Source organism: Bos grunniens, chromosome 7 (genome assembly GCF_055505025.1).
Source record: "Bos grunniens cultivar Pamir isolate PY7600 chromosome 7, Bosgru_T2T1.0, whole genome shotgun sequence".
Classification (NCBI taxonomy): domain Eukaryota; kingdom Metazoa; phylum Chordata; class Mammalia; order Artiodactyla; family Bovidae; genus Bos; species Bos grunniens.
Genome location: NC_141171.1, coordinates 14,946,404 through 14,972,997, shown reverse-complemented (window position 1 = coordinate 14,972,997; position 26,594 = coordinate 14,946,404). Strand labels below are relative to the sequence as shown.

The 26,594-nt window shown below is 55.5% G+C and overlaps 3 protein-coding genes across 26 annotated transcripts; all 3 read left to right on the top strand.

Annotated features, from left to right (window-relative positions):
* Positions 1-584: 584 nt before the first annotated feature.
* ICAM3 (intercellular adhesion molecule 3) lies at positions 585-8,037 on the top strand. The gene is made up of 7 exons (XM_086409253.1): positions 585-944; positions 1,549-1,815; positions 5,568-5,876; positions 6,204-6,485; positions 7,057-7,311; positions 7,429-7,677; positions 7,767-8,037. Exons 1-7 carry the CDS (start codon positions 863-865, stop codon positions 7,955-7,957), a joined length of 1,635 nt encoding a protein of 544 aa, XP_086265379.1. The 5' UTR covers positions 585-862; the 3' UTR covers positions 7,958-8,037.
* RAVER1 (ribonucleoprotein, PTB binding 1) lies at positions 8,017-21,896 on the top strand. Of its 6 annotated transcripts, none has more exons than XM_086409249.1 (14): positions 8,017-8,506; positions 10,021-10,087; positions 11,691-12,160; positions 15,754-15,945; positions 16,046-16,175; positions 16,502-16,596; positions 17,539-17,626; positions 17,939-18,150; positions 18,248-18,341; positions 18,417-18,553; positions 19,268-19,342; positions 19,815-19,955; positions 20,341-20,424; positions 20,514-21,896. In XM_086409249.1, the coding sequence occupies exons 1-14, from the start codon at positions 8,237-8,239 to the stop codon at positions 20,658-20,660; spliced, it is 2,202 nt and encodes a 733-aa protein (XP_086265375.1). In that variant the 5' UTR covers positions 8,017-8,236; the 3' UTR covers positions 20,661-21,896. The 6 variants fall into 6 exon arrangements, with proteins under 6 accessions (XP_086265375.1, XP_086265374.1, XP_086265378.1 ...); XM_086409248.1 differs by having other exon boundaries at positions 20,299-20,424; XM_086409252.1 differs by lacking the exon at positions 19,815-19,955.
* On the top strand, positions 21,896-26,527 carry FDX2 (ferredoxin 2). 19 transcript variants are annotated; one of them, XR_015166688.1, is made up of 8 exons: positions 21,896-22,286; positions 22,374-22,428; positions 22,640-22,746; positions 23,010-23,137; positions 23,488-23,533; positions 25,138-25,291; positions 25,821-25,908; positions 26,100-26,527. XR_015166688.1 is itself a non-coding variant. In XM_086409257.1 (8 exons), the coding sequence occupies exons 1-7, from the start codon at positions 22,133-22,135 to the stop codon at positions 25,870-25,872; spliced, it is 600 nt and encodes a 199-aa protein (XP_086265383.1). In that variant the 5' UTR covers positions 21,896-22,132; the 3' UTR covers positions 25,873-25,908; positions 26,100-26,527. The 19 variants fall into 19 exon arrangements, 16 of the variants coding, with proteins under 16 accessions (XP_086265383.1, XP_086265389.1, XP_086265382.1 ...); XM_086409257.1 differs by having other exon boundaries at positions 22,640-22,682; positions 23,042-23,137; XM_086409271.1 differs by having other exon boundaries at positions 22,117-22,286; positions 22,640-22,682.
* The last annotated feature ends 67 nt before the right edge of the window (positions 26,528-26,594 follow it).

The window sequence follows — 26,594 nt, the reverse complement described above, 5'->3', positions numbered from 1 at the left end:
ATTCCTTCCAATGAATATTCAGGGTTGATTTCTTTTAGATTGACTGGTTTGATCTCTTTGCAGTCCATGAGACTCTCAAGAGTCTTCTCCAACACCACAATTTGAAAGCATCAATTCTTCTGCACTCAGCCTCCTTTATGGTCCAATCCTCACATCTGTTAATGACGATTGGAAAGATAAGGAGCCCTATAGAAGTCACCCTGGCAGCCAGCATAGAGCTTGGCACAAGTCCCCAGTAAATGTGGGCTCTGTTCATTGTTACAGTTTTACTCATCATAGGGGATCCTTCATTGTCACCCCCCAAATCTTTTATTTGCCTTCCAGGAACGTTGAGATCTCATGCTAACTCTCTGAAGCCCTGCCCAGAAGTCTGCCCATTGTTCCCTCCTTGAAACGTCACCTCGAAATCCCACCCCTTTTCCTTCAAGGCCGGTGTTCAGATATCCCAATTAACTTCCTCTCTGGGAACAAAACAGCCTTCTTCACCTAAGTTCAACAGGAAGGAGATGTCTTACCACCTTCACCGCTGCCCCCCTCCAGGCTTTCCAGTACTGAGAAAAAAGGAAGCCAATTGCACTAGCGCTTCCTGTGGGTTGATCTGGGGACAAGGAGTGTAACTGAGCTCTCTCTGAGACTCCTCGGAGACTCGCCAGCACTCTCCATTTCCCTGAGCCCCTCACTGTGGACTCCCAGTGGGTGGCACAAAATATTCCCCTGCCCCTCCCTCATCCGGGGCAAGGTGTGGCCCCTGGGCTTCTGCATTCTTAGCTGCAGTCACAGTTCTTCCTTCCCCTGGAGGTCCTGCCTGTTCGACGGTGCCCAGCGCTTCATTAAGGGAACTTCCTCCTCCAGGCTGGTCACCATGATGCCCTCAGGGCCACCACCCAGGGTCTACTGGACTTCGCTCATCTTTCTGCTTCTTGCCTGCTGTCTGTTGCCCACAGGTGAGGCCCAGTGAGCTGGGGAGGGCTGGAGATGGGGGGTTGCTGGGGAGGGGAAGGAGAACAGTGCACCTCACACCCTGCTGCCCAGGGCTGCGGCAACACTTCTTTGACTCAGATCTGTCAGGGGGCTTCCCAGTATCCTTGGGGGAAAGTGGTGGCTCCTTAACTCAGCCTTCAGGGCTCCCTGAGGCCAGGTCCCTGCCTTTCACTTGTTCCCTGCCCCCTTCACAGCACAGACACTTACCCACCCAAACACTCATGCCTGCACATATTTGCTCCCTGCTCCATCCGGACTCTTGATCTCTGCCTATGTTCTTCAGTCTGCCAGGATCACTCTTGCCTTTCACTTGGCTAAATCCTCCTTGACCCTTTAAAACTGACTGTAGCGGTTCCTTCCAGGAAGCCTTTCCTGACTCACTTCCTCCTGGCCTCCTTCTCAACTTTCCTTGGTTCGTGATCCATCATCTGTCTTTCCCACTAAACTGAAACACCACCGAAGGCAGAGACCTTCATATCTTGGCTAGGGGGGTTGTTGAAGGATGGAACCTGCAGCTGGGTGGGCTGGGGGGCACTGGAGCCCCCAGCAGAGACTCTGTTCATGCAGGTGCCCAGGGACAGACCTACCAGGTACGAGTGGAGCCGAAGGACCCAGTGGTGCCTTTTGGAGAGCCCCTCGTGGTAAACTGCAGCTTAGATTGCCCCGGGCCTGGATTAGTCTCCCTGGAGACAGCCCTCTCCAAGGAGCCCCACAGCAGGGGCCTGGGCTGGGCAGCCTTCCGTCTCACCAACGTGACTGGCGACATGGAAATTCTCTGCTCTGGCATCTGCAATAAGTCCCAGGTGGTGGGTTTCTCTAACATCACAGTGTTTGGTGAGTAGCCGTGGCTGGAGGTGGGATGGCCTTGGGCAGTGGTGGGGGTAGATGACCAGTGGTGCAGGGAGCAAGGTGGGGCTGGGGCCCTGAATTTGCACAAATGGACCTGGACACTCAGTCAGAGCTCAGACCTGGGTGTGTGTGTGAGAGAGAGAGAGAGAGAGAGAGAGTCAGAGATAGCGGGGTACATCTCAACCGCATGCCAAAGCAGCAGCTGTGAAATCAACTTATCTGGTTCTCAATAAGCATTTTGTGTGTGTGCATGCGTGCTAAGTTGCCTCAGAGTTGTCGGACTCTTTGTGATCCCATGGACTGTAGCCCACCAGGCTCCTCTGTCCATGGGATTCTCCAGACAAGAGTACTGGAGTGGGTTGCCGTGCTCTCCTCCAGGGGAATCTTCCTGACCCAGGGATCCAACCTGCATTTCTTGAGTCTCTTGCATTGGCAGGTGGGTTCTTTACCACTAGTGCCACCTGGGAAGCCCAATAAGCATTTTAAAAATGATATTTCAGGAATTCCTTGGTGGTCCAGTGGTTAGGACTCCAGGATTTCACTGCCAAGGGGCTGGGTTCAATCTCTAGTCAAGGAACTAAAACTGTGGAACGCTCTCAGTATGGCCAAAAAAAAAAGGACATGTCTTTTACTCAATTTTTAAAATTTCTTTTAATATAGTTATTTATTTATTTAGTTTGGCTGCGTTAGGTCTTAGTTGCAGCCCACGGGATCTTTCTTCGTGGTGCATAGACTCTAGTTGTGGCACATGGGCTTCAGTAGTTGTGACATGTGGGCTCACAGAACATGTGGCTCTGGGGCTTTGTTGCTCTGTGGCATGGGGAATTTTAGTTCCCCAACCAGGGATTGACCTCGTGTCCCCTGAATTGCAAGGCAGATTCTTAATCACTGGACTACCAAGGAAGTCCCTACTTTTTCTTTTTTTCTTTTTTTTGTATTTACTTATTTATTTGGCTGCCCTGAGTCTTAGTTGTGGCAGGCAGGAGGTAGGATCTAGTTCCCTGACCAGGGATTGAACCCCTGTGCATTGGGAGAGTGGAGTCTTAGCCACTGGACCACCAGGGAAGTCTCCTGTTGCTTTTATTTTTATGACAGGTAATAAATTCATGTGGTTCCCAAATTGAAAAGTATTTAAAAAAAAAGGGGGAGTCAGTGTCAAGTCTCCATTCACCTAGTGTCGGCTGTGAGTGGCTGTTGTTTTTAGTGCAGACGCATAGGCGCTCACCCAAAAGCACTTATGCAAGCCCGGGCTGGGGAGGTACACTCATGAGCCTCATTTCACAGATGAGGAAACTGAGGCTCAGCGGGGGTAAAGTCACTTGCCAGGGTCCATGAGCAGAGATGCCTGGAGTCCAGGTCTCAAATCCCTGCTCTTCACAGCTGAAGTCTTCCTCTCCAGACCTGATATCTCTGTTACCAGTTTCTTATGAATCCTTCCAGGTTCTCTGAATTTAAAAGAAGACAGGGAATTCCCCAGCTGTCCAGTGGTTAGGACTCAGCGCTTTCACTGCTAAAGGTCCAAGGTTCAGTCCCTGGATGGGGAACTAAGATCCCACAAGCCACGTGGTGCAGCCAAAAACAAACAAACAAAACAACCCAATAGACTAGGAAATAGCTGAGTACATCACTCAGGGTGCCGACGGTTTTGTGAGGCCTCAGAAAAGGGTAGTGTACATCTGGAGCTGTGTGTATGCTCTTCCTGTGCGTGCACTAGTGTCTGTATTCATGGTTGTGTACCTATATGTCTGTGAGCATGTGGATCTGAGTGTCCTTATCTTTGTGTGAGTGTACTTGTATGTCTACAAATGTGTTTGTATGCTGTGTGTGCCTGCGTGTGTCTCTGGACTTGTATCTTTTAAAAATAACTTTGAAAGTTTTATTTATTTGTTTTTGGCTGGGCTGGGTGTGCATTGCTTCAGAAGCTTTTCTCTCATTGTGGCGAGCGGGCCTGCTCTCTTGTTGCGGTGCTCGGGCTTCTCATGGCTTCTCTTGTTGCAGAACCCGGGCTCTAGGATGCACGGGCTTCAGTAGTTGCAGCTCTCAGGCTCTGGAACACAGACTCAGTAGTTGTGGTGCACAGGCTTAGCTGCTCCTTGGCATGTGCGATCTTCCCGGATCAGGGATCGAACCCATGTCTCCTGTATTGGCAGGTGGATTCTTTACCACGGAGCCACCGAGGAAGCCCCTGGATTTGTATCTGTGTGTGCCTGCACATGTGTATGTGTCAGTACCTGTGCCCACGTGTATATCTATGTGAGTATGTCTGTTTCTGAGCATGTGTGGATGTCTGGGCCAGTATGTGTCTATATGTGTCTTTGTGTGTATTTCCGCACGTTTGCCTACGTGTGTATCTGGGTATCCCCGTCTGTGTGACTGTGAGATGCCTCTGTCCAGTGCTGTGCAGGAGCCTATTTGTCCTGGCTCACAAGAGCCCACTGGGCTCATCTCTTCCCAACTCTGTGTCACACTGAGTGGCTTTAAATCAGCCCAGAGTGGGAGTATTTACACCACAGAAATTGGCGAATACTCCACATGCGGGCTCCCTCATCTACCATAGAGACCTCAGGCATAATCAGCATTGGCTACCATACAACTAGCCCTTGAGTGGAGGTTAAGATGGAGGCCTCCTTGTTAAATACTCTAAAAGTGTACATTTGTTGTTGTTCAGTTGCTAAGTCGTGGCTGACTCCTTGCGACCCTGTGGACTGTAGCCCACCAGGCTCCTCTCTCCATGGGGATTCTCCAGGCAAGAATACTGGAGTGGGTTGCCATTTCCTTCTCCAGGGGACTTTTCTGGACAAGGAGTCAAACCTGAATCTCTTGCATTGGCAGGCAGGTTCTTTACCACTGAGCCACCAGAGAAGCCCTGTAAATGTTTAGATGTTAAAAATTTTCCATGGAAGCCAGTCTACAGGCCTGTGACAGCTTCAGAGCCAGGCTTGAGAGCTGCTCCCCCAGGGGAGGACCAGGGTTTGGAATGTGTGCCTTTGAGAGCCACTGCAGCTGCAGCTGGGATTGGACCCAGCCTGGATCTGTTGAGTACCCCCAGGACTGTACAGAGCACCCTCAAGAGGCTGCCCTAGGCCTTGAGCACTTGGGACAGACTGGGGAGGACTGGACCAAGCTCTGGGAAAGGCCAAGATCAGAGTCCAGGCCAGAGGCTGAAGGAGGGGTCAGGGGACTTCCTAGATCTAATGTCATGGAGGTAGGTGGGCACACAGATCTGGAGTTTGGGAAACCCACTATCTAAGCCTGGCTCTGCCCCTTCCTGGCTGCACATCCTTGGGCAGACTACCTCACCTCGCTGGGCCTGTTTCTCTGTCCATAAAAGGGAACAATAGAGGAGATTTCACTTGGTTGGTGTGTGAATGAAGGTAGATGACATTTGGAAAGAGGAAGGAAAACTCAAGATAAACAGGAAGTGTTATGATTACTATTAACATCATAAATGGCCATAAACTTTAGTCCTCTTCCTTGCTCCCCCCCCCGCCCCCTTAACTGTGAACAGAAAAACTGATTCATTTCAATGCCTGCCAAGGAGTCCAACAAAACAGGAAATAATAATCATGCTGTTAATGATAATGGCAAACACATATACTAGCACACTTGTAAGTCCAGCAGGTTTATTAACTTGAAGTTCACAGTCCTGCACTGGGCCACCCTGGGCTCCTCTCCACGGTGGTCTTTGCCGGGCTGGCTGGTAAGTTCTACTCTCCCCTTCACACGCCTCCATTCAGGGTTCCCAAAGCGTGTGGAGCTGGCACCCCTGCCCCTCTGGCAGCCATTAGGTGAACAACTCAACCTGAGCTGTCTGGTGTTTGGCGGGGCCCCCCGGGACCACCTCACCGTGGTGCTTCTCCGCCGGGAGGAGGAGCTGGGCCGGCAGCCCGTGGGAAAGGAGGAGCCCGCCAAGGTCACGTTCATGGTGCAGCCGAGAAGAGAGGACCATGGCACCAATTTCTCCTGCCGCTCTGAACTGGACCTGCGGTCCCAAGGACTGGAACTCTTCCAGAACACCTCGGCCCCCAGGAAGCTCCAGACCTATGGTGAGGGAAAGAACTGCAGACGGTGGGTGATGAGTGGAGCCAGAGTTAAGTGTTCCCTGGCCACGGGAATTCCTGAGAATGGGGTGGCCTGGCCCTCAGGGCTTTAAGGAACACATGCCCTTGGCCATTGGGCAGGGTAGCCTCAGATGGGAGGCTCACAGCCTTGGAACTTCTGAAGAAGGCTGTGTGTGTTCTGGAAAGGGAGTGATGCAGGCTGCAAGGTATCCTGGGAAAGAAGGACCCTGGTTTAGGGGGATGAATGTCATGGGGAAAAGGATCTCCACAGCTGTGAGACCTCCACCTGCTCACTTCTATCCTTCTTTCAAGCCATGCCCAAGACCGCCCCGCGCCTCGTTTTCCCTCGGTTCTGGGAGATGGAAACCTCCTGGCCTGTTAACTGCAGCCTGGATGGGCTGTTCCCAGCGTCGGAGGCCCGTATTCAACTGGCGCTGGGGAACCAGATGCTGAATGCCACAGTAGTGAGCCACGCGGACACGCTCACGGCCACAGCCACAGCGAAAACCGAACAGGAGGGCACCCAAGAGATTGTCTGCAACGTAACCTTGGGGGTCGAGAACCGAGAGACCCGGGAGAGCTTGGTTGCCTATAGTAAGAGGGAGCGGAGCCAAAACTGCTCAGGAGGCGAGGGGTGGGGCTGACCCGGGAACGTGACTACGTGTAGTAAGAGGAAAAGTGAAAGTGTCCGACTCTTTGTGACATGGACTGTATAGTCCATGGAATTCTCCAGGCCAGAATACTGGAGTGGGTAGCCTATCCCTTCGCCAGCGGATCTTCCCGACCCAGGAATCGAACCGGGGTCTCCTGCATTGCAGGCGGATTCTTTACCAACTGAGCTATCAGGGAAGTCCCATAGTAAAAGTAGTAGTAATAGGGGGCGGAGACAAAATAGCTCAGGAAACGAGGGGCGGGGCTGACCCAAGAGAACGTGACGGCCTTCAGCCCAAGGGGGCGTGGCACACAGGCAAAGACTAAACCTGAGACAGGAGGGGCCTAAGTAACCCGAGAGGAGCCTGAGTGCCCGAAACTGGGTCGGGTGAGGGCTGCAGAGTAGACGAAGGGGTAGCCTGGATACCCCGAGGGGAAGGACGCAGGTGGGGGCAGGGCTTCACCCAAGGGAGGTGTGTGGTCAGCAAACTCCTGGGAAATGCCCCGCCTTTAGGATTCCAGGGGCCCAACCTGAACCTGAGTGAGTCTAACGCCACCGAGGGGACCCCAGTGACTGTCACTTGCGCGGCCGGACCCCAAGTCCAGGTCATGCTGGACGGAGTTCCAGCCGCGGTACCAGGACAGCCTGCCCAGCTTCAGCTAAAGGCCACCGAGATGGACGACAGGCGCACCTTCTTCTGCAATGCCACCCTCAAGGTGCATGGGGTGACATTGCACCGTAATAGGAGCATCCAGTTGCGTGTCCTGTGTGAGTAGGTCACGCTGACCTTTAATCCCTTGCTTCCTTGATTTGAGACTTGTCTCTCCCTTGCCCCATTGTGCCTCGGGTGTGTTGGGTGTGTCTGATCATTTGGCGGTCCCACAGACGGCCCCACGATTGACAGAGCTAAATGTCCCCAACGCTTGATGTGGAAAGAAAAGACTATGCATATCCTGCAGTGCCAGGCCCGGGGCAACCCGAACCCCCAGCTACAGTGTCTGCGGGAAGGCTCCAAGTTTAAGGTGCCCGTCGGGATTCCATTCCTCGTCTTGTTAAACTACAGTGGTACCTACAGCTGCCAGGCGGCCAGTTCACGGGGCACGGACAAAATGTTAGTGATGATGGACGTTCAAGGTGAGCCTCGGCAAGGCGTTATTTATCCTAGATGGGCAAGTTTAGGAGGGGCTGAGACGAGCGTATTTATTCTTCGCTTTTCCGCACAGGTCGGAACCCGGTCACTATCAACATCGTCCTGGGAGTGTTAGCGATCTTGGGCTTGGTGACTCTCGCTGCAGCCTCAGTGTACGTCTTTTGGGTGCAGAGGCAACATGACATTTACCACCTGACGCCAAGGAGCACCCGGTGGCGCCTCACGTCTACACAGCCCGTGACTGTGGCAGAGGAGTTATCCTGAGCTCAGTGATACTGAGCAAAGACGACGGGGGCTTGGCTGTATCTATCTTCAAATTCCGAATAAAGGCTTTAAAATCCTTACACAGTGGCTTGATTCCATCTCGCAGCTTCGCGAGTCTATTGAGTGACATCGCGATAGCGGAAAAGGGCGGAACCTGTAGTGCCCAGACAGGGCTTGAACACCGAGGGGTGGGCCGAGGCTTACCCAATGGACTGAAGGAGTCGAGGGGAGGCGGGGCTCCTCTTGGCCAATCGGCGGTCGCGTCCTCGTTGCCGCTCTATGCCGCTCCGCCCCGGCTCGCTGGTCCCAGAAGGCGCCGGGTTTCCCAAGATGGCGGCCGACGTGTCCGTTACTCACCGGCCGCCGCTGAGCCCAGAGGCTGGGGCCGAGGTTGAGGCTGGTGATGCCGCGGAGCGCCGGGTGCCTGAAGAAGAACTGCCGCCACTAGATCCAGAGGAGATCCGGAAACGCCTGGAACACACCGAGCGCCAGTTCCGTAACCGCCGCAAGATACTGATCCGGGGCCTCCCGGGGGACGTGACCAACCAGGTATGGGGGGGGGGGCCGTGTGGGAGCGTGGCGGGAAATACCACCGTGCGCGTGCGCGGGGGGAACCGGGCGACACCAACGGTGGCGTGCCCGGGGGGGGGGTCGTCGGCGGTGAGTCCACGCGGGATCGGGAGAGACCAAGAGCGGGACGTAGGGGGTCGGAGATGGAGGGAGAAACCAACTTTGGACTGAGGGAGGACGTTGCTAGGGGCGACCAGAGGCTTGGAAGGAGCCAAGTGGTTGAAGGGGGCGGGGAATGGAAAGGGGCGGGCAGCTTTGGCCATGTTGGGGGGATAGTGAATGGACAGCCAGATTGGGACAGTGGAATCAGGGACGCCAGTTGCTTCCTGCTCTAGCATGGAGTGGTGGGATCTCATATCCATAAGCTTCATGGTTGACTAGAATGTGCCTTTCTATAGCAAGCGTTTTTGAATTTCTTTTAGGGGTAGATCGGAAGTTAAGGCAGCCCCAGGGGTCTTTTTTCCTCAAAAGCCTCAGGATTAATTTGGAAAAATGGAGTCATCTCCTGTCCCCATGCCACAGGCCTGCAGAGAAGGAGGGGGCATTGTTCCATGTAGCCCTCCTTGGCTGATCCTTGTAATCCATGGGTGCCCTTCTCTTGGCGCCAAATGGGGCAGGACTTCCCAGTGCTCTTTGGACCCGGGAAGATTGAACCTAGTCTGCCCTACCCTTCAGCAATGGAATGGGTTCTTTGTCCCTGCTGTGGAGAATCCCTGCTCCCCTGGCCCCTCCAGCACACCTGCCACTGGCTCTCTCTGCCCATGGGTGGTGAGACCCTAGGAGTGTTGGGAGGGGTGTGATTTGGGGACAGATCTGAGACAGGTGTTTCTACAGTCAGTCAACCTCCTACTGCCCACCATCTCCCAGCCGGAAGCGTTTCTTATCTCCTGCAGGGTGCACAGTGTGTCTGGCAATAAAAGGCCCCAGAGCCTCGCCTCCGCAGCTGGCTTGCAGGAAGCTGTCAGTAGGAGGGAATGGGGAGGCACGTGAAGCCACACAATGTGGGCTTATTAAGTACACAGGGTCCCCAGTCAGGTACCCAGGGGTGGCATTCCCACTGCTGTGCCATGACCAGCTGCTTGACCTTTGACAATTTCCTTCACCTCTCTGAGCCTGTTTCCTCATCTACAAAATGGACTTGTTAATACCCGATTTGCAGGGTTGTTGAGTCAGTTTTGCAGACTGAGGTTCAGGTGGGTTAAACAACTTCCCTGTGGGCAGAACTGGGTCTTGAACTCAGACCGACCTGACTGTCTAATAAGAGTGTGTTGTGTTGGTTAAAAGCATGGGTTCTATAGCTGAGCTCTGCCTCCCAGCCCTGCCAGGTATGGCTGCAATGGCCTTGGGCAAGCAACTGCTCTGAAACTCCATTTTCTCACATGTAAAATGGGGCTGGTGATTGACCTGCCTTCATAGCTGGTCCTCGTGAACGTGCCACTGGGTTGCTCTCTTCATTTCTCCATGATTCTCTGTGCTTTGGCTTGTCTCCACAGGAGGTGCACGACCTGCTCAGCGACTATGAGCTCAAGTACTGCTTTGTGGACAAGTACAAAGGGACAGGTTTGTGGGACCCTGGGGTGGGGTGGGGTGGCCTAGTGGCAGGTGATGACAGTCCCTGAAGCTTGAGAGTCCTGGCCCAGTGTCTCCTGAACTTCAGGCCCAACATTCAGCAGAGAGAGGGGGGCCGTGAACCAGATGGGAGCCAAGGGATTGGAAGGGCACCAGTTATTCTGGAGGACTTGAAGAAGGTCAGACAGGCCTGGTGGACTGGCCAGCAGAGGGAATGTTTGGGATGGGGTCCCCAGTACCCAGGTATCTTCTGGGTGGCCTGGAAGAGAAACAGCAAGGATGCCCCACGATGGACACCCAAGATGAGGGACAGATTGGAGCAATAGTCTGTCCTGCCCTGGGTCTAGGAGACATGCCTCCCGAAATGACGGCCTCCCTCTGGCCTCTCTGCTTCCACGATTTCACTCACCTGCCTGCCTTCCCCTAGGCAGCCAGCTCTGATCTGATTACAAATCTGATCAAACCTGGTCCTAACACTGATCATGCTTCTGTCTCCTCACAACCTGTCTGAGCTCCTCCTGATATTACCTTGCAAAGAGGTACCTCAGCCTTACCATCTCTTCAGGTGTGTAAGGTTCCAGGCTGTTCCCTCTGTTTTTAACGTCTCTTCCATTCAGGGCGGCTCCTCCGAGTGCCCAAGCACACCCCGTACCTCATCATAGCACTGACCACCCTAGGCTGTCGCTGCTGACCCACTCGCCTGCCTCCACGCGGTCGTCATTTCTATGGGAACAGGGACTGGTCTTGGCCCCCTGCATGGAGGATGTCTGTATCCACCAGGCATCGTGCCAGGTGTTAAACCTGCCAGGGCCGTTGCCTGCAGTCTGTAACATGGGCGAGGAGGAGCTGAGCATAGGTGACCCCTCGAGGCCTACCTGGTGGACTAGGGTTGTGGGTAAGATCTTGGACCTCGGAGGCTAAGAGTCCTGGGTTCTTGTCCTGGTCTGTCCTCACTGTTTGGCCACAGGCAAGTGACTTACCCTCCCGAGCTTTGGTTTTCTCACCCGCAAATTGGACATGGCCTGTTAGAGTTGGCTATGAAGCCAAAAGCATTAAAACATCTGAAAAACTGGGTGCCTGGGAGGCAGCCTGCCGGGGTTCAAGTCCAGGCTTCTCCACTTGAGCAGGGCACTGCCCTGTGCCCATTTCCTTGCTAGAAAGATAGTGGTTGTGAGGAGGAAGTTATTCCCATTTGACAAAGGAGGAAACAGACTTCAGAGCCACTCAGGGGCTGGCGTTGAAACCCAGGCTCCAGGGACCACATGGGTAACCACTACTATCCCACATGGCATATCTTATGGAAAAACCCAAACAAACTTTTTGGCCAACACAGTAGTTCTTAGGATGGGGCCAGGCCCCCAGTGGGTGAGCATCACTATGGGTTGTAAGGAGCAAGCCTGGAGGAGCCAGGCGACACTGGCTATTGTTGCCTACTGCTGGTGACTCTTCCAATCCGCTGGTGCCCATGATGTCCTGGTGGTTCAGTATTCCTGAGGTCACGTGTGGTTTAGAGGGAGGTGGGTGTGGGCGGACATGGGGTAGAGGCGCAGGCCCTCGGGGGGCCCCACTGACCCCATGCTCCCACCTGCCGCAGCCTTTGTGACGCTGCTGAATGGGGAGCAGGCGGAGGCCGCCATCAGCGCCTTCCACCAGAGCCGCCTGCGGGAGCGGGAGCTCTCGGTGCAGCTGCAGCCCACGGACGCCCTGCTCTGCGTGGCCAACCTGCCCCCCAGCCTCACACAGCAGCAATTCGAGGAGCTGGTGCGGCCCTTCGGTAGCCTGGAGCGCTGCTTCCTGGTCTACAGTGAGCGCACTGGTCACTCCAAGGGCTACGGCTTCGCCGAGTACATGAAGAAAGACTCGGCCGCCCGTGCCAAGTCAGACCTGCTGGGCAAGCCTCTGGGCCCACGCACCCTCTACGTGCACTGGACAGATGCCGGGCAGCTGACACCTGCCCTGCTCCACTCCCGCTGCCTCTGTGTTGACCGCCTGCCGCCTGGCTTCAGTGATGTGGATGCCCTGCGCCGGGCGCTGTCAGCCGTCCACACCCCCACCTTCTGCCAGGTAAGCCCGGTGCCCGGTGCAGGGACCTGGGGGAGCAGATGTGAAGCCCAGAGCACCTCGGAGGGGCCATGTGAGTCACCTGCTCTCTCCAGTCTTCTGGGTTCCCTTTCAGTGAGGCCACTTTGAATGGTGTTCTTGTTAGAAAGGCCATGTGGTACAGTGGGTGACAGCCCAGCTAGGAGCCAGATGGCTGGGGTTCAGATCCCTGCGCACCCTCTGGCGACTTGCTTAACCTCCCCCTGAAAAATGCAAACAAGGCTACTTTTGTTAAAAAAAAAAAAAAAAAAAATGCTTTGAGACCCGCTCACCCTGCGTTCACATCCACCCCTGTGCTCATGCCTCCAGACCCCAGGGCCAGCATCAAGGAGGCCACTGGAAGAGCCCACCGCAAGTCACACATGGCCAGATCCCAGCCCTGCCCTGTGGCCCCAGACAGGTCACTCACTCTCTGAGTCTTGGTTTCCTTCCTACCCTTGTAAGTAGAGATTCAGCCCTCATGTGGTGGTTTAGGAAAACAATCCCTAGTTCATTCTGGTCTCACTTGTCAGGCCCTTCTGTAAGGGTGCCTAGCCCTGTGACAGGTGCAGTGGGGCGAGAATAGGCCAGGCCCAGCTCTCAGAGAGCTCCCAGGTCCCCAGAGTGGACATTCCTTCAGCACACACTGGACACATCCCAGGACAGACAGCCAGGGTGGACAGAGGCAGCCCAGGAAGCCCAGGCCACCCTGGAGGAGGCTGGGATATGGGTCAGAGCCCAGGTCTGCTGCCGTGGATGTTGGTGCCAGGGAACTGGTGTTAGTAGGAACCCCACTTCTTGCTGCTCCTTTTGCAGCACGCCTACTGTGTGCCAGGCCCTGGATGGGACTCAGGACACAGGTGACATATACTTACAGTCAGCAGCCACTGACTGGAGATTGAAGGCAGCAAGACCATGACCAATTACAGGTTCTCTCTCTGGGTGTGGCTGTCCCCATCTCAGAACGGATCTGGTCCTGCTTTATGACTGGGTTATTGTGAATGGTTGCTCACTCATTCCCCCGCTTATATATCTGCTGAATCCCTGGCCGGGAGGTGACCGCCTCCAAGGAGCCCAGTCACACAGGGCATCCTTGTTGAACAGAGCCTGGGCTTGGGAGTTAACCAGGTCAAAGCCTGAGCCTCCATCCCCCTATTTAGGAGCCACACGGTTTCAATTGCCCTTTGACCCCTTTCTATATTCATCGGATGAGATGGATGTGATTGTGAGAAGCAGCCCATCCAGGCCTTGGTGCAGGGCCTGGCCAGCAGCAAAGGTGAAGTGTTCACTACAAGTGGGCTGAAGGCCAGACTTTCCCTGCCTGGGCCAGTGGGCACTAGGCCCCCACCCACAGCCACCCTACCCAGTGGATCCAGCTGATGGTCTCATCTTACAGATGAGGAAACCAGGGGGCATGGATGGGCACTTGCAGTGACCTCCCCAAACTGGCCAGAAAGAGATGGACTGGGAGTCAAGATCAGGCAGCTGACCAGGGGCCCACGCTCTTAACTGGGCACCCCCACCTCCCATAAGGGAATTTGCTGCCCATGTCAGGGGGCATTTTATTTCCTACATGATCAAGAGGAGAGCATGAAGGAAAGCCCATAGCAGCCTAGTCTGGTTCACTCTGCCATTTATCAACAGGTCAATTTATGTATGTGTATATATATGTATATATGGATATATATATATGGCTTCCCAGGTGGCTCAGTGGTAAAGAATCTGCATGCCAAGCAAGAGATGCAAGTTCCATCCCTGGGTGGAGAAGATCCCCTGGAGAAGGAAATGGCAACTCACTCTAGTATTCTTGTCCGGGAGATCCCATGGACAGAGGAGCCTGACGGGCTATAATCCATAGGGTCGCAAAAGAGTCAGACACAATTTAGCAACTAAACAACAACAAATATACATGTCATTTGTATTTATTCTTTAAAAAAAATTTTTGGCTGCACAGAACTATTGAGATCCTAGTTCACTGCTGACCAGGGATCAAACCCTTGCCCCCTATAGTGGAAGTTCAGAGCCCTGACTGCCAGGGAAGTCCCTACATATTTTTTTTAATATAAATTTATTTATCTTAATTGGAGGCTAATTACAATATTGTATTCATTTTGCCATACATCAACATGAATCTCCCACGGGTACACACGTGCTCCCCATCCTGAACCCCCTCCCACCTCCCTCCCCACGTGCCTACATATCTTAATTGGTTCATTTTGTCGCAAAGTTGTTTAAAAACTATGAGTGCTATGTAGTGGCATTAGTTGCTCGGTCACGTCTGACTCTCTGCGACCCCATGGACTGTAGCCCGCTAGGTTCCTCTGTCCATGGAATTCTCCAGGCAAGGGTACTGGGGGATAATCATCTCCAGGGGATCTTCCCAATTCAGGGATTGAACTGGAGCCTCCCGAATTGCAGGGAGTTACTTCACCTGCAAAGTGTGTGTGCCGAGACCACCTGTATCCGGGGTGCAGTGAAACAGCACCTGTGGCCCCTGGCCCATGGGCGTGTGGGGCCCAGCCAGACGCTCTGCCAGGATCTGCCCACCCTGGGACAGCCCTGGACAAGTGTCTAGCAGCCACAACACCCTGAAAACCAAAGAGTCTTGTTGTCTGAGTCAAACTGACATGGGGTCATCTGTGGCCTTCCTCTTTGCATCTTGCTGCCCAGCTATTCTCAAGCTTGATTTCCAGGGTGCCCCAGAACCCCCTGGGGGTGACTGATACATAACATAGGGTATGTTTGGCTCCCTCTTCTCATCTCCAAAACATCCTCAATCCTGGAACACAGGGACTTCTTTGGTGGTCCAATGGTTAAGATGCTGTGCCTCCAGTGCAAGGGGTGTGGGTTTGATCCCTGGTTAGGACTAAGATCCCATATGCTGTGCAGTGTAGCTAATAAAATTGAAAAAAAAAAAGGCCTGGAACACATCCTCCCCCAGGATTGAGGGCTGAGGGCCTGAAGTACCAAATGACTGCTGTTAAGGCAGGTGAAGGGGCCTCTGGCTCACTCGTGATCACATCTCTATTTCTGCCACACACTGGCTGTGTGACCCCACCCTCCTGCCCAGCACTACCAGCCTTAAACCCGAGCTCAGTGACCATCTGCCTCATCATCAGACTGTGTGCCCTTCCCAGCTGCACCTGTAGCATCCTCGGCCTGAGGTGTGCGGTCCGGCTGAACTCCAGAGCTACCTGCTTCTCCCACCAGCCCGTCCTCTCCAGGCCCTGCAGTGTGTACTCTGGAAACCCAGGCAACGTCCCCAAGAGGCACTGGCACAAGGCCTGGTGGCTCTGACCAGTGGGAAGCCTGGCTCTGCCTTCCCACCAGCAGTGTGACCTTGAGCATGCTGACCTCTCTGAGCCTCAGTTGTCCCCTCTGAATAATGGGCAGGATACAGCCTCCCAGGGCTGTTGAGAAGGTTCTATGAGTTAACACAGGAACTGGGCACAGGGCCCAGAGTCCATTCTGTCTCTGGGGGTTACTGTCATCAGAATCCTCATCTGGTCATGGCTGTCACTTCAGTTGATGGTGGTCACTGCCACCCTGGTGCTCACGACTGTCTCTCCCCTCCACAGCTGGCATATGGCCAGGACGGGCAGCTGAAGGGCTTCGCTGTGTTGGAGTACGAGACGGCAGAGATGGCAGAGGAGGCCCAGCAGCGGGCAGACGGCCTGGCCCTGGGAGGCAGCCATCTGCGCGTCTCCTTCTGCGCCCCCGGGCCCCCTGGCCGCAGCATGCTGGCTGCTCTCATTGCTGCCCAGGCCACGGTGAGTGTGTGCTGCGGGGGGCGGGTGCCCCAGAGGAGGGGCATGGGGAAGCCAAGGAGTCAGGCAAGGCTCTGAACTGCCCCTCTGATCCTCTCTGCAGGCCCTCAATCGGGGCAAAGGGCTCCTGCCAGAGCCCAACATCCTGCAGCTGCTCAACAACCTGGGGCCCTCTGCTTCCCTCCAGCTGCTGCTCAACCCCCTGCTCCACAGTGGCGCGGGTGGCAAGCAGGGTAAGGCGAGGGAGGCCCAGCACTCAGAACTGGGCACTTCCCTGGACTCTTGCTGTCTGAGCTCCAAGTGACATGAGCCCACAAAGAGGGTCTGGGATGACGCTCCCCAAGGGAGCTGGTGCCCTGAGTCCTTTGCAAGGGGGCAGGGTCATGGAGGAGGGACTGTCCATCCCTGGGGGGTGAGGAGGGAACTCATCACCCAGGCTGTTTCTTGGGGTATGTCAGTTGTCCTCATGTTCTCAATGGGCCTGGTGCTGTGCTTCCTCGGGGGGTGGGGGTGGGGGGTTCCACCCTTGGACCGCTTCATTTTCTGGGTCTCCCGCTAGGCCTCCTAGGCGCGCCCCCGGCCGTGCCGCTGCTCAACGGGCCTGCCCTGTCCACGGCGCTGCTGCAGCTTGCCCTCCAGACCCAGAGTCAGAAGGTAACCTCAGGCCTATGGGCCACAGGCTCCCTCAAACACATCCCGCAGCCCCTCGTGATTCCATTTCCAGCACTGCTGCTTCTGCCAACGGGTAGCTTACCATCTATCAGCTGTGGGCCCTCGGACTGTGTCCCTGGGGGCCTGGTTCGCAGGTGCTCAGGAAGTGACTTAGTGAAAGCCAAGGCCCCACAGGGGAATAGAGGGGCCTCTCGTCCCCACCCCCTCAACACGCACACGGAAAAACTGACATACCACACACAGGCGGCGCTAGTGGTAAAGAACCCGCCTGCCGATGCACGAGACTTAAGGTAGGGAAGAGCCCCTGGAGGAGGGCACAGCAACCTACTCCAGTATTCTTGCCTGGAGAATCACATGGACAGAGGAGCCTGGCGGGCTACAGTCCTTAATGTCACAGAGTCGGACAGGACTGAAGCGACAGCGCACACATACACAGAAACACGTGCCACCCTGTCCAGTTTGATTCACTGGGGCCGAGTCAGTGGCTCGGGTGTGTCTGAGGGTAACTGACAGGTGAGGCTGTGGGCGTGGGCTGTTGTGTGAATAAGAGTGACTGAATCTACGTGTGGCTGTCACACACTGCATCTCCAATCAGGGTGGTTGTGTGTGTTAGACGCTGTGCGTCTGTGATAATCAGCAAGGGGACTAGGTGTGAACCGGTGGACATCACTGTGTGAATTGCTGACAGTAACTGACTGGGTGACAGGCTTTGACCCGCTGAGCATGGCCCATCCCATGTTCCCGGGGTCTCCCCAGCACCCGGGCAGGCCCTGGCATGCAGGAGGCCCCTGGTCACTGTTGGCGGGTGGGTAATGGCCAGGGTGTCACAGACATTGGGAGATGCCCTGTGTCTGCCTGTGATTGGCTGTGGGCTGGGCCTGTGGCCCCCCGTCTCATCTCCAGCTCATTATCCTCTGTCCCTAGAAACCTGGGATCTTGGGAGACTCTCCTCTGGGCACTCTCCAGCCTGGGGCCCAGCCAGCCAACCCCCTCCTCGGGGAGCTGTCTGCAGGTAATGCCAACTCCCTCCTCCCCATCTCTCTGGGCTTCATCCCACTTCCCCTTCCCTCTCCTCCCTGGGTGTGGTACATTCCCAGCTGTGCAGCTCTGGGCAAGTGACCTAACCTGTCTGAGTCCCGACCTGTCAGTTGAGCACATGGTGCCCGCCTCCTTGGGGAGTCACGGACGTCCTGGGAGTTGATGGACTTCGAGAATGCTGCTCAGTGTCCGAAACTTAGTGGCCCTGGTTCAAGCAGAGGCTCCCAGGCCCCAGAAGAAGGGGTCCTGTGTGGTTGGGCTGCTGACACCCTTCTTCTTTCTGTAGGAGGGGGCCTGCCCCCTGAGCTGCCACCCCGGCGAGGGAAGCCACCACCCCTGCTGCCGCCACTGCTCGGCCCCTCTGGAGGTGACCGGGAACCCATGGGCCTGGGTCCTCCAGCACCCCAGCTTACTCCACCCCCCGCCCCCGTGGGGCTCCGAGGTGCGGGCCTCAGAGGCCTCCAGAAAGACAGTGGGCCTCTGCCAACGCCCCCTGGGGTAAGGCCCCACTTGGTGCCCAGCCATCACCCCAGCCTCCCGCCCTGCAAGCTCCCCCGTGCCAGAGGCCCTCATGAATCTAGCCCTCCCACCACAGGTCTCTCTGCTCGGGGAGCCCCCCAAGGACTTCCGGATCCCCCTGAATCCCTACCTGAACCTACACAGCCTGCTCCCAGCCAGCAACCTGGCGGGTAAGGAGGCCCGGGGCTGGGGAGGCGCTGGGAGAAGCCGCCGCCCAGCTGAGGGCCCCCTGCCTCACCCCCCAGCCCCCGGAGGCGGTGGTGGAGGTGGCGGCAGCAGCAAAGCCTTCCAGCTCAAGTCCCGCCTGCTCAGCCCCCTCTCCAGTGCCCGCCTACCCCCCGAACCAGGGCTGCCTGACAGCTATGGCTTCGAATACCCCTCAGTAAGTATACGTGGCCACCCTGGGGGCAGCCCTTCCAAAGGCCCTGTGTCCCGAGAGCATGTCATTCTTCAGTCCGACATCTTTCTAATACTGACTGTGCTGGGCTGGGCTGAGTGCACGGGAGACAGGAGGGAGCATGCCAGACGTGGTCCCTGCGCTCAAGTCTCTTGTCTGTCTGTCTCTGCGCATCATCAAACCCTGCTTCCTGTCAGTCTTTCTCTCCCAAGAGGCCTGTGGCCACATGTCTGCTTCTCCTCAGCCTCCTCTCTGTCTGTCCTTCTCACTGCTCCCCTCTGCAGGCCCCATCTCGGTCCCTGGAGAACTGCTCCTTCTATGGTTCTGACTTCTAGGCCAGATGTTGCAGACTGGCCACATGTGTTGTGTTTGGCCCACACTGGATTTTTTAAAAAATAATCGAGATAAATGCCAGTGACAAATTACTGAAACCACAGGAGTTCGCACCTGGGTGCCCTGCTTGCCTTAAAGACCCCAAGCTCCTGCCTCATACCTTCACAGCCCTCTGGGGTCCAGGTGCAGCCACCCCCTGGGACCAGGCACCGCTTCTGTGCCACTGCCCCACCCTGCTTGCCGAGTTTGCCCCAGGCACCAGACTTCCCTAGTGACAGCTGTGCTGTGGAGCTGAATTTGGGTGAGGCTGGTTATAGACAGCCCCTGGCCCCCCACATTCAACGTGCTTCTCCCACTCTCATTCAGGATGTGGGACCTCGGCGGCTCTTCTCCCACCCACGGGAGCCAACCCTTGGGCCTCACGGACCCAGCCGACACAGAGTAAGAGCCTCCCTGTCCATCCCACCTCCTGGGTGTATCAGTTAGCTCATGCTGCATAAGAAGCAGTCCCAGCACTTTGTGACTTAGAACAGGAAATATTTTATTATTCTCACTGTCCTGTGGGGTGTGGGGGTTGGGGGGGCAGTTCTTTGTAGTCACCAAGCAGTTCAGCTGGGTCTTGGGAGTTCGTAGTGGCTTCCTTCATGTATCTGGCAGTCAGTGGGCTGGGGATGCAGCCCCGGCTGCAGTGACTTCCCTGCTGCACTTGGACCTCATCCTGCAGCTGGCCAGCCTGTGCTCATGCATGTGCTAGTGGTCCCGGGGTTCCCCGGCGGAGGAAGGGCGGGCTGGCCCCTCTGCTGGCATTGTCACACACTCTCCTAGGGGCCAGAGCGCAGACTTCTTTGGGGGACCTCCCAAAGGGGGTGGCACAGCAGTGACCTGTCTGACTCAGGCGGCCCCCTTTCTGCAGATGTCCCCCCCACCCAGTGGCTTTGGCGAACGGGGTGTCGGAGGTGGCGGTGGGCCCCTCTCCCACCTCTATGCGGGCTCACCCACGTCCTGCTTCACCAGCGGCCTGCAGGCTGGCCTCAGGCAGAGCCACCTTAACAAGGTGAGGCGCCGCCCCCGCCAAGGACGAGGCCCTGAGGGCAACCAGGACACACGCAGCCCCGGGGGCCTTCAGTGTCACGGCCGGGTGGGTGGCAGGGGTCAGTTTTGCTCAGGGTTGAGCTAAAACAGGCCGTCCTCCTCAAGCCTTATGTCTTGCATGTAGTACTGCCCAGGCTTCTGGGCCTCTTACTTCCTCCCCCAGCAGCCCAGGGTGTGGGTGATGTAGCCCCAACCCACGGATGAAGAAACTGAGGCCCAGAAGGATGACATAATCAGCCCCCAGTCTCAGAGCTCGTAACTGGCAGCGGCAGGATTTGAACATGAAACTCTCGCCTCTGCTCCAGGGGCTGCTTCCTCTCCCATCCCACATCTCCCATTTCTCCCAGGTGGTTGGCTCCTCCCCACTGGGCTCCGGAGAAGGGCTCCTGGGCCTCGGCCCTGGGCCCAATGGCCACAGCCACTTGCTGAAGGTATGGGCAGGGGGTGGGGACCATCAGGGCTGGGGAGTGGTGGCCCCTGGGTGGCCCCTGACCCACCAGCCCTTCCCCTCTGTCTCCAGACCCCACTGGGTGGACAGAAACGCAGCTTCGCCCACCTGCTGCCCTCACCCGAGCCCAGCCCAGAAGGCAGCTATGTGGGCCAGCACTCCCAGGGCCTTGGTGGCCACTACGCAGATTCCTACCTGAAGCGCAAGAGGATTTTCTAAAGGGCCAGTGCTGGAGATGCTCAAAGGCCTGCACCAAATCGCTTTGGGGTTTTCTGGTGTTTTGTTGTTAGTTTTCTTTTCCTTTGGGTAATAGAAAAATCTCTGAAAGACTTTGCTGACCAACCAGCAGGAGCCCAAGGAGTGCGGGGGGCATCTGGGAGCACTCTGCACCTCTGGCCTGCTCCCAGCGTGGAAACCCTGCAGCCTTAAGAGGGAGGGGCACCAGCCTGCTGTCTCTCCCCTCCCCCCGCCACCGTGTCCGCCTGTGTCCGTCTCTCTGGGAGTCCCCTCCTGCCTCGTCGCTCCTGTATCTTGGCCTTTCGAGTGCCTTGGAGGTTTCCCTGACCTCCCGTGAGGATCAGAGACTGTCCCCCCTTTTCTAACTTTGACAATTGACTTTGGTTTCCTTTTCTAATTTTTATTATTTTTAAACAATCCAGGACGTTCCCTCCCTGCCCCCCCAGCTCTGATTCCTTCAAGGCCCAGCATGTCTGGGCCTCCATTCCACACTTTCCAGTTTGAAATGGCTCAGCCCTTTTTTCTCTCTCCCACACTTGTTGCAGGCATGGCTGTCTCCTGCCCTGGCCTGCCCTCTCTGGCCTGTACCCCAGCTCCGGGTCCCCTGCTTCCTACCATAGTCCCCTCGCCTTCTGATGCCTTAAAAGCCAGGCCCCAGACCCCGCCGGCCAGAGCCTCTCAGATGCTGAGCTCCGGAAGCTTGACTCAGGACCAAATGGCTCTGGCCTGGGGATCGGGCCCCTCTACCCAAGGTCCCCGATCGTGGGGACAGTAGAAGGCCAAAGTTTTGGTCTTGGCAAACCAGTCCCACCAGCCCTCTCTGCCCAGGCCTAGGTGCGGGGTGGGCTTTCTCTGCCAGCTTAACCCAGTTCCCCTGCTGTCCTACTGTCTGTTGGGCATTGTGCATCTCACTGAGCCTCTGTCCTCTCCCCCATGTTGAAGATGAGCCCTGCCTTGTCATCCCCAAGCCAGATCACCCAGAGCTGGCCTCCCTGTGGCCCAGTGCTGGAAAATAAGACAAGGTGCAGATAAACTCTGCCCCTTCCCACCAGCAGGACCTGTTAGCCTGAGGTGACCCTGGGCTGTGACCCTGGCCAGCTGGGCCACCAGCTCCCCTCCCCTGACTCGGCGTCCACATCCACTCCGGGGGGCTGTCTCCTCCCCATTCTCACAAACCTTTGCTGAATTAAAGTTTGTAAGTAAATGGTTTTAAAGAAAGCAGACCCGGCTGGTTCTTGGGACAATGTGCCTGGGTGGGATGTCGGGGATAGCCCTGCAGGTCTTGGCTCATCCGAGCCTGCGCACTGCGCTCCCAGTTTGGCAGCCTCCCCTGGACGCGCCTCCATGCCGCGCAGCGACGCCAAAAACAAAAAAAAAAGGCGCTTCTATTCGGGTAATTACAGGGCCGTGGCTTCTAAACGCACCAAGGCGCATGCTTAGTCCCTGGTCACGTGATGCCTGTCATGGCCGCCTCCGTGGCCTGGGGAGGTGTGAATGCTGGGTTCCTGCTGCGGGCTGCCAGGGGTGCCTGGTGGAGCCGTCCTGGAGGCTTTTGGGGGTCCGGGGAGGCGGCGGCGCCAGCGATAGCCAGGAAATTCCGGGCGACAGGTACCTGGGGAGCCTCGGGCGGGCGTCGTTAACCCATCGTACTCCAGCTGTGCCCAGCACGGCAGCTCACCCAACCGTGTTTTCCAGGCTCGCGCCCGGCGGGGGAGGAAGAAGCCGGCGGCCCCGAGCGGCCCGGGGACGTGTGAGTGTGGGAGCCAAGTCCCCCGTTAATAATAGCACGGGGTTCCTCCGGTCCCCACGTTGCCGTACAGCCTCATCCCTGTGTCCCCTCTTCTGCATCACCCTATTTCCATGTCCCGTCAAACCCCAAACATGAGTTCCTAACCCTATATTCCACCTGGCCCCTGCTCCCATCATCCAGTTGAGGCATCTGCACTCTCATCTGCCCCCAGGGTGAACGTGGTGTTCGTAGACCGGTCAGGCCAACGGATTCCGGTGAGCGGCAGAGTCGGGGACAATGTTCTCCACCTGGCCCAGCGCCATGGGTTGGATCTGGAAGGTGGGAGCCGGGCATAGGGAATTGGAGATATCTTTATTCATTCGTTTTAAAAAAACACAAGTCAGATAGGATTCTCCACTACCTAATCTTGCACGGCTTCCCACCCAACATGGTTAACTTCAGACTCCTCAACAGGATCTCATCCCCTGCTCTATTAATCTTTATTCATTCAGCAGTTATTTATTGAGCATTTAGTAGAGGGTCCTAAAACTCCTGCCCGCCAGGAGCTTGTATTTTCTTCCTTTTTCCTCCCTCTCTTCTAGCCACACTGACTTGCTTGCTGTTCCTCAAATAGCCAAGTTCATGCCTGCCTCAGGGCCTTCGCATTTGGTGTTCCATCGAAAGTGCTTTCCCACCAGACCTTCTGGCTCCTCATCCTTCAGGTCTTGATGTAAATGTCATCTTCCTGACAGTCTTATCCCTCTCAGCCCAACTGCAGTCCCCATGCCCCAATAACTCTATTCATATCAGTGTGCTGTATTGTCTGCATAGCACTTCTCATTGTTTTGTTTCCTTCTTTGTCGTTTCTCCCCAAAATGAGATCAGAAACCGTGTTTGCCTTGTTCACACTTATCTGTTGCCTGTCATGGTATTTAGATGTAACAGGTATTAAATCAGTATTTGTTAAAGGAAAGATAATAATAGCAGACGTTACTTTAAGCCCCTTACCACATTTTGACTGATTGAATCTATTTCATGACAACATTATGCAATAGGAGAGAATGTTATCCTGTTTTATAGGTGAGGAAACTGAGCCCCAGGTTGAGCAGACCTGGTCCAAGGTCAAGTAAGTGGCAAAACTAGATTCAAACCCAGCCTATCTTAGCCACTAATCTGTGCTACTCTTCTGTGAATATTGAACACATACTGTGTGCCAGGTAGCAATGTAAAAAAGCAGATAAGGCCCTTGTCATTTCACACCAGTTTCAACCTAATAGGGACTATAATCCCATGCATAAACATGTAATTATATCATGAGCAACTGGGAGAGTGGTCTTTTAAAAAGTGTATAGTGTTGGGTGTATGTATGTATACATGGCATGAGTACATGCTCAGTTGTGTTGGGACTCTTTGCAACCCCATGGACTCCTCTATCCATGGAACTTTGCAGGCAAGAATACTGGAGTGGGTTGCCATTTCCTACTCCAGAGGATTTTCCTGACCCAGGGATCAAACCCACGTCTCTTGCGTCTCCTGCATTGGCAGGCGGATTCTTTACCACTGCACCACCTGAGAAGCCCCGGTGTATATAATAAGGAGCTGATTTCATCATTAGACAGTGGCTGGGGGAGGGGGGAGAATTGGGGGCAGTCTGGCAGACCTACCTTAAGTTCTGTTCTGGAATCGGATTCTTTACCACTGCACCACCTGAGAAGCCCCAGTGTATATAATAAGGAGCTGATTTCATCATTAGCGGTTGGGGGAGGGGGGAGAATTGGGGGCAGTCCTGGCAGACCTACCTTAAGTTCTGTTCTGGAATCCATTGGCTGGCAGTTCATGACAAAGATTAGAACATGGGTTTTCAAGGCACGTGGCCTGTGTTCAGATTTTTCTGTTGCCAACTGTGTGACCCTGAGCAAGTTACTTATCATCTTTCAGCCTCCTCGTCTATAAAGTAGGATAATTTAGTTCCTATCTCACCGGGTTGCTGTGAGGATTAAGCAGATTTCATGTGTACGGTGTGTAATACCTGGCACGTGGTTGGTGTGCAGCGAGTAGTTGGAATGATTGTACTAGGTTATCTCTGTCTCATGTGGTGAGGATGTTAATGAGCTGGGAGAGAGGGCTGAGAAAGACACCTGGGGATGACTTGAGTTTCAAGGCCCAGACTGTTTCTTCTCCAGACAGGGAAGGTGGGCGACTTAGTCACTGCAGCCCACAGGGGAGGGTCTGCTGGATCAGAAAGCTGTCTTGTAGCTCCACCCTCATGGTCCGACCTGTCTGGAAGAGAAAGAATTCTGTCCTGTTTACTTAGAACAAGTATCTCTCGAGGCATCTACAACCTCCCAGGCTCAGTGCTGAATGCAGAGAGAAGAGGCATGTTGACACAGCACAGGGAAACCGAGAAATGATGGTGGTAACTTCAGATTGTGATAAATGCTGTCCAGAAATTTTTAAAGGGATAACAAGAGTTGGGGGAAGGACAAGAAATAGGAGATGGGAACTTGGAGGACAACTGAGTAGTGCCCCAAGACAAAAAGGCCTAGCTATGGAAAGACTGGAGAGAAGAGCATTCCAGATCACAAGTATGCCAAGGGCAGAGGTCCTGTGCTAGGGGCTGAGCTTGGCATGGAGGAATTGAGCGAGGGGGCTGGGGTGGCTGAAGGGGCTGAGTGCAGTGAGGTGGGAGAATCTCAAGGGCTGAGGTGACGAGTTTGGATTTTATTCTAGCTATGAAAACCGTTTGGAAGAGGACATTATCTGGAAGCCCAGCGCTCAGTCAGAAGCCTGGGAACGTGTCCGGGGCAAGCAGGAAACCCTCGACTCTGTACCATTCACCCCTTTATTTCCTGACCCCTTCTCCTGCTGCAGCACTAGATGCCGAGTGAGTTGGTCCCTCGGAGCATCAGGGCAGCCCAGCAAAGTGGCAGGGTCACAGCAAGCGTTCACAGGCTACAGGGAACCTGTCTGGCCTGTCTCCTCTCAGCTACACTGAAGTCCAGTCCATGCTCATTAATGGTGCCAGGTGCCCAGCCTGGTCATCAGCCTTCTGGAGAGTTTGGGGGAAACCCTGAAGTCCGTTTGCAAAACCTGTGTGCAGATCAGCAACAGTCAGCCAAGTCAGTGACAGGGTGGAGGATGCACAGAGTGGGCCTGCAGGCCTGGGAGGGAGAAATGAGAGTCACATGGTGAAACAGATTCACCGGATTCCTTCGTGGTCCAGTTGTTTTCATTGCCATAGACCTGGGTTTGATCGCTGATCAGGAACTAAGATCCCACAAGCCTGAGGGTGTGGCTCCCCACCCCACCCCCCAAAAAATAAGAAACAAAGGGATTTTTTTTTAAGCCCTTCTCTGAATGGTGCTTGCCCAAGCACGGTCCCTCACCAACGGTCCCTCACTTGCCGCCCCCAGGGGCCTGCGAAGCGTCCTTGGCGTGCTCCACCTGCCACGTGTATGTGAGTGAGGACCACCTGGACCTTCTGCCGCCTCCTGATGAGAGGTGAGCAGGGTGGCCCCTCCCAGCCCTGAGCTGCAAGGCTTGGTTGCTGAGCCTTGGCATTCCGGGATCCACCCAGGCCATAGCAGAGGGCAGCCCTGGGTTTTCTCTCCCCTCCAGCTGCTGGCGGGAGAGCTTCCCTTCTGGCCCCTACCCCTGGATCCATTAACAACTGCTGCCGCCCTTTACTCCAGGGAGGACGACATGCTGGATATGGCCCCTCTCCTCCAAGAGAACTCCCGGCTGGGCTGCCAGATCGTGCTGACGCCTGAGCTGGAAGGGGCCGAATTCACCCTGCCCAAGATCACCAGGAACTTCTATGTGGATGGCCACGTCCCCAAGCCCCACTGACATGGGCAACTGGACGGTCCCAGACACTGACGGCCCCAGGGCCAGGACTAGAAGAACATAGCCAAGATGCCAGCCCAGTCCAGAGCGCGGACAGATCGGAGAGAGATGGCGGAAGCACCCAGAAAGTCAAAACCCTGGCTTCAGAGAGATCCCATGTCCCAGCTCTGGTGGGGCCCGGCCCCTAATGGGGCTGCCTCAACCAAGCTCATGAGAATGGGGGTGTGGATAGGGGTGGAATCTAATTGGAGCGATAATAAAACTGTTTAACAGATATCTGGCATCTTGAGCGTCCTTGGGGTTGGTGGGGGTGGGGTGCAGGCTCTGGGGTCTACAGCTGC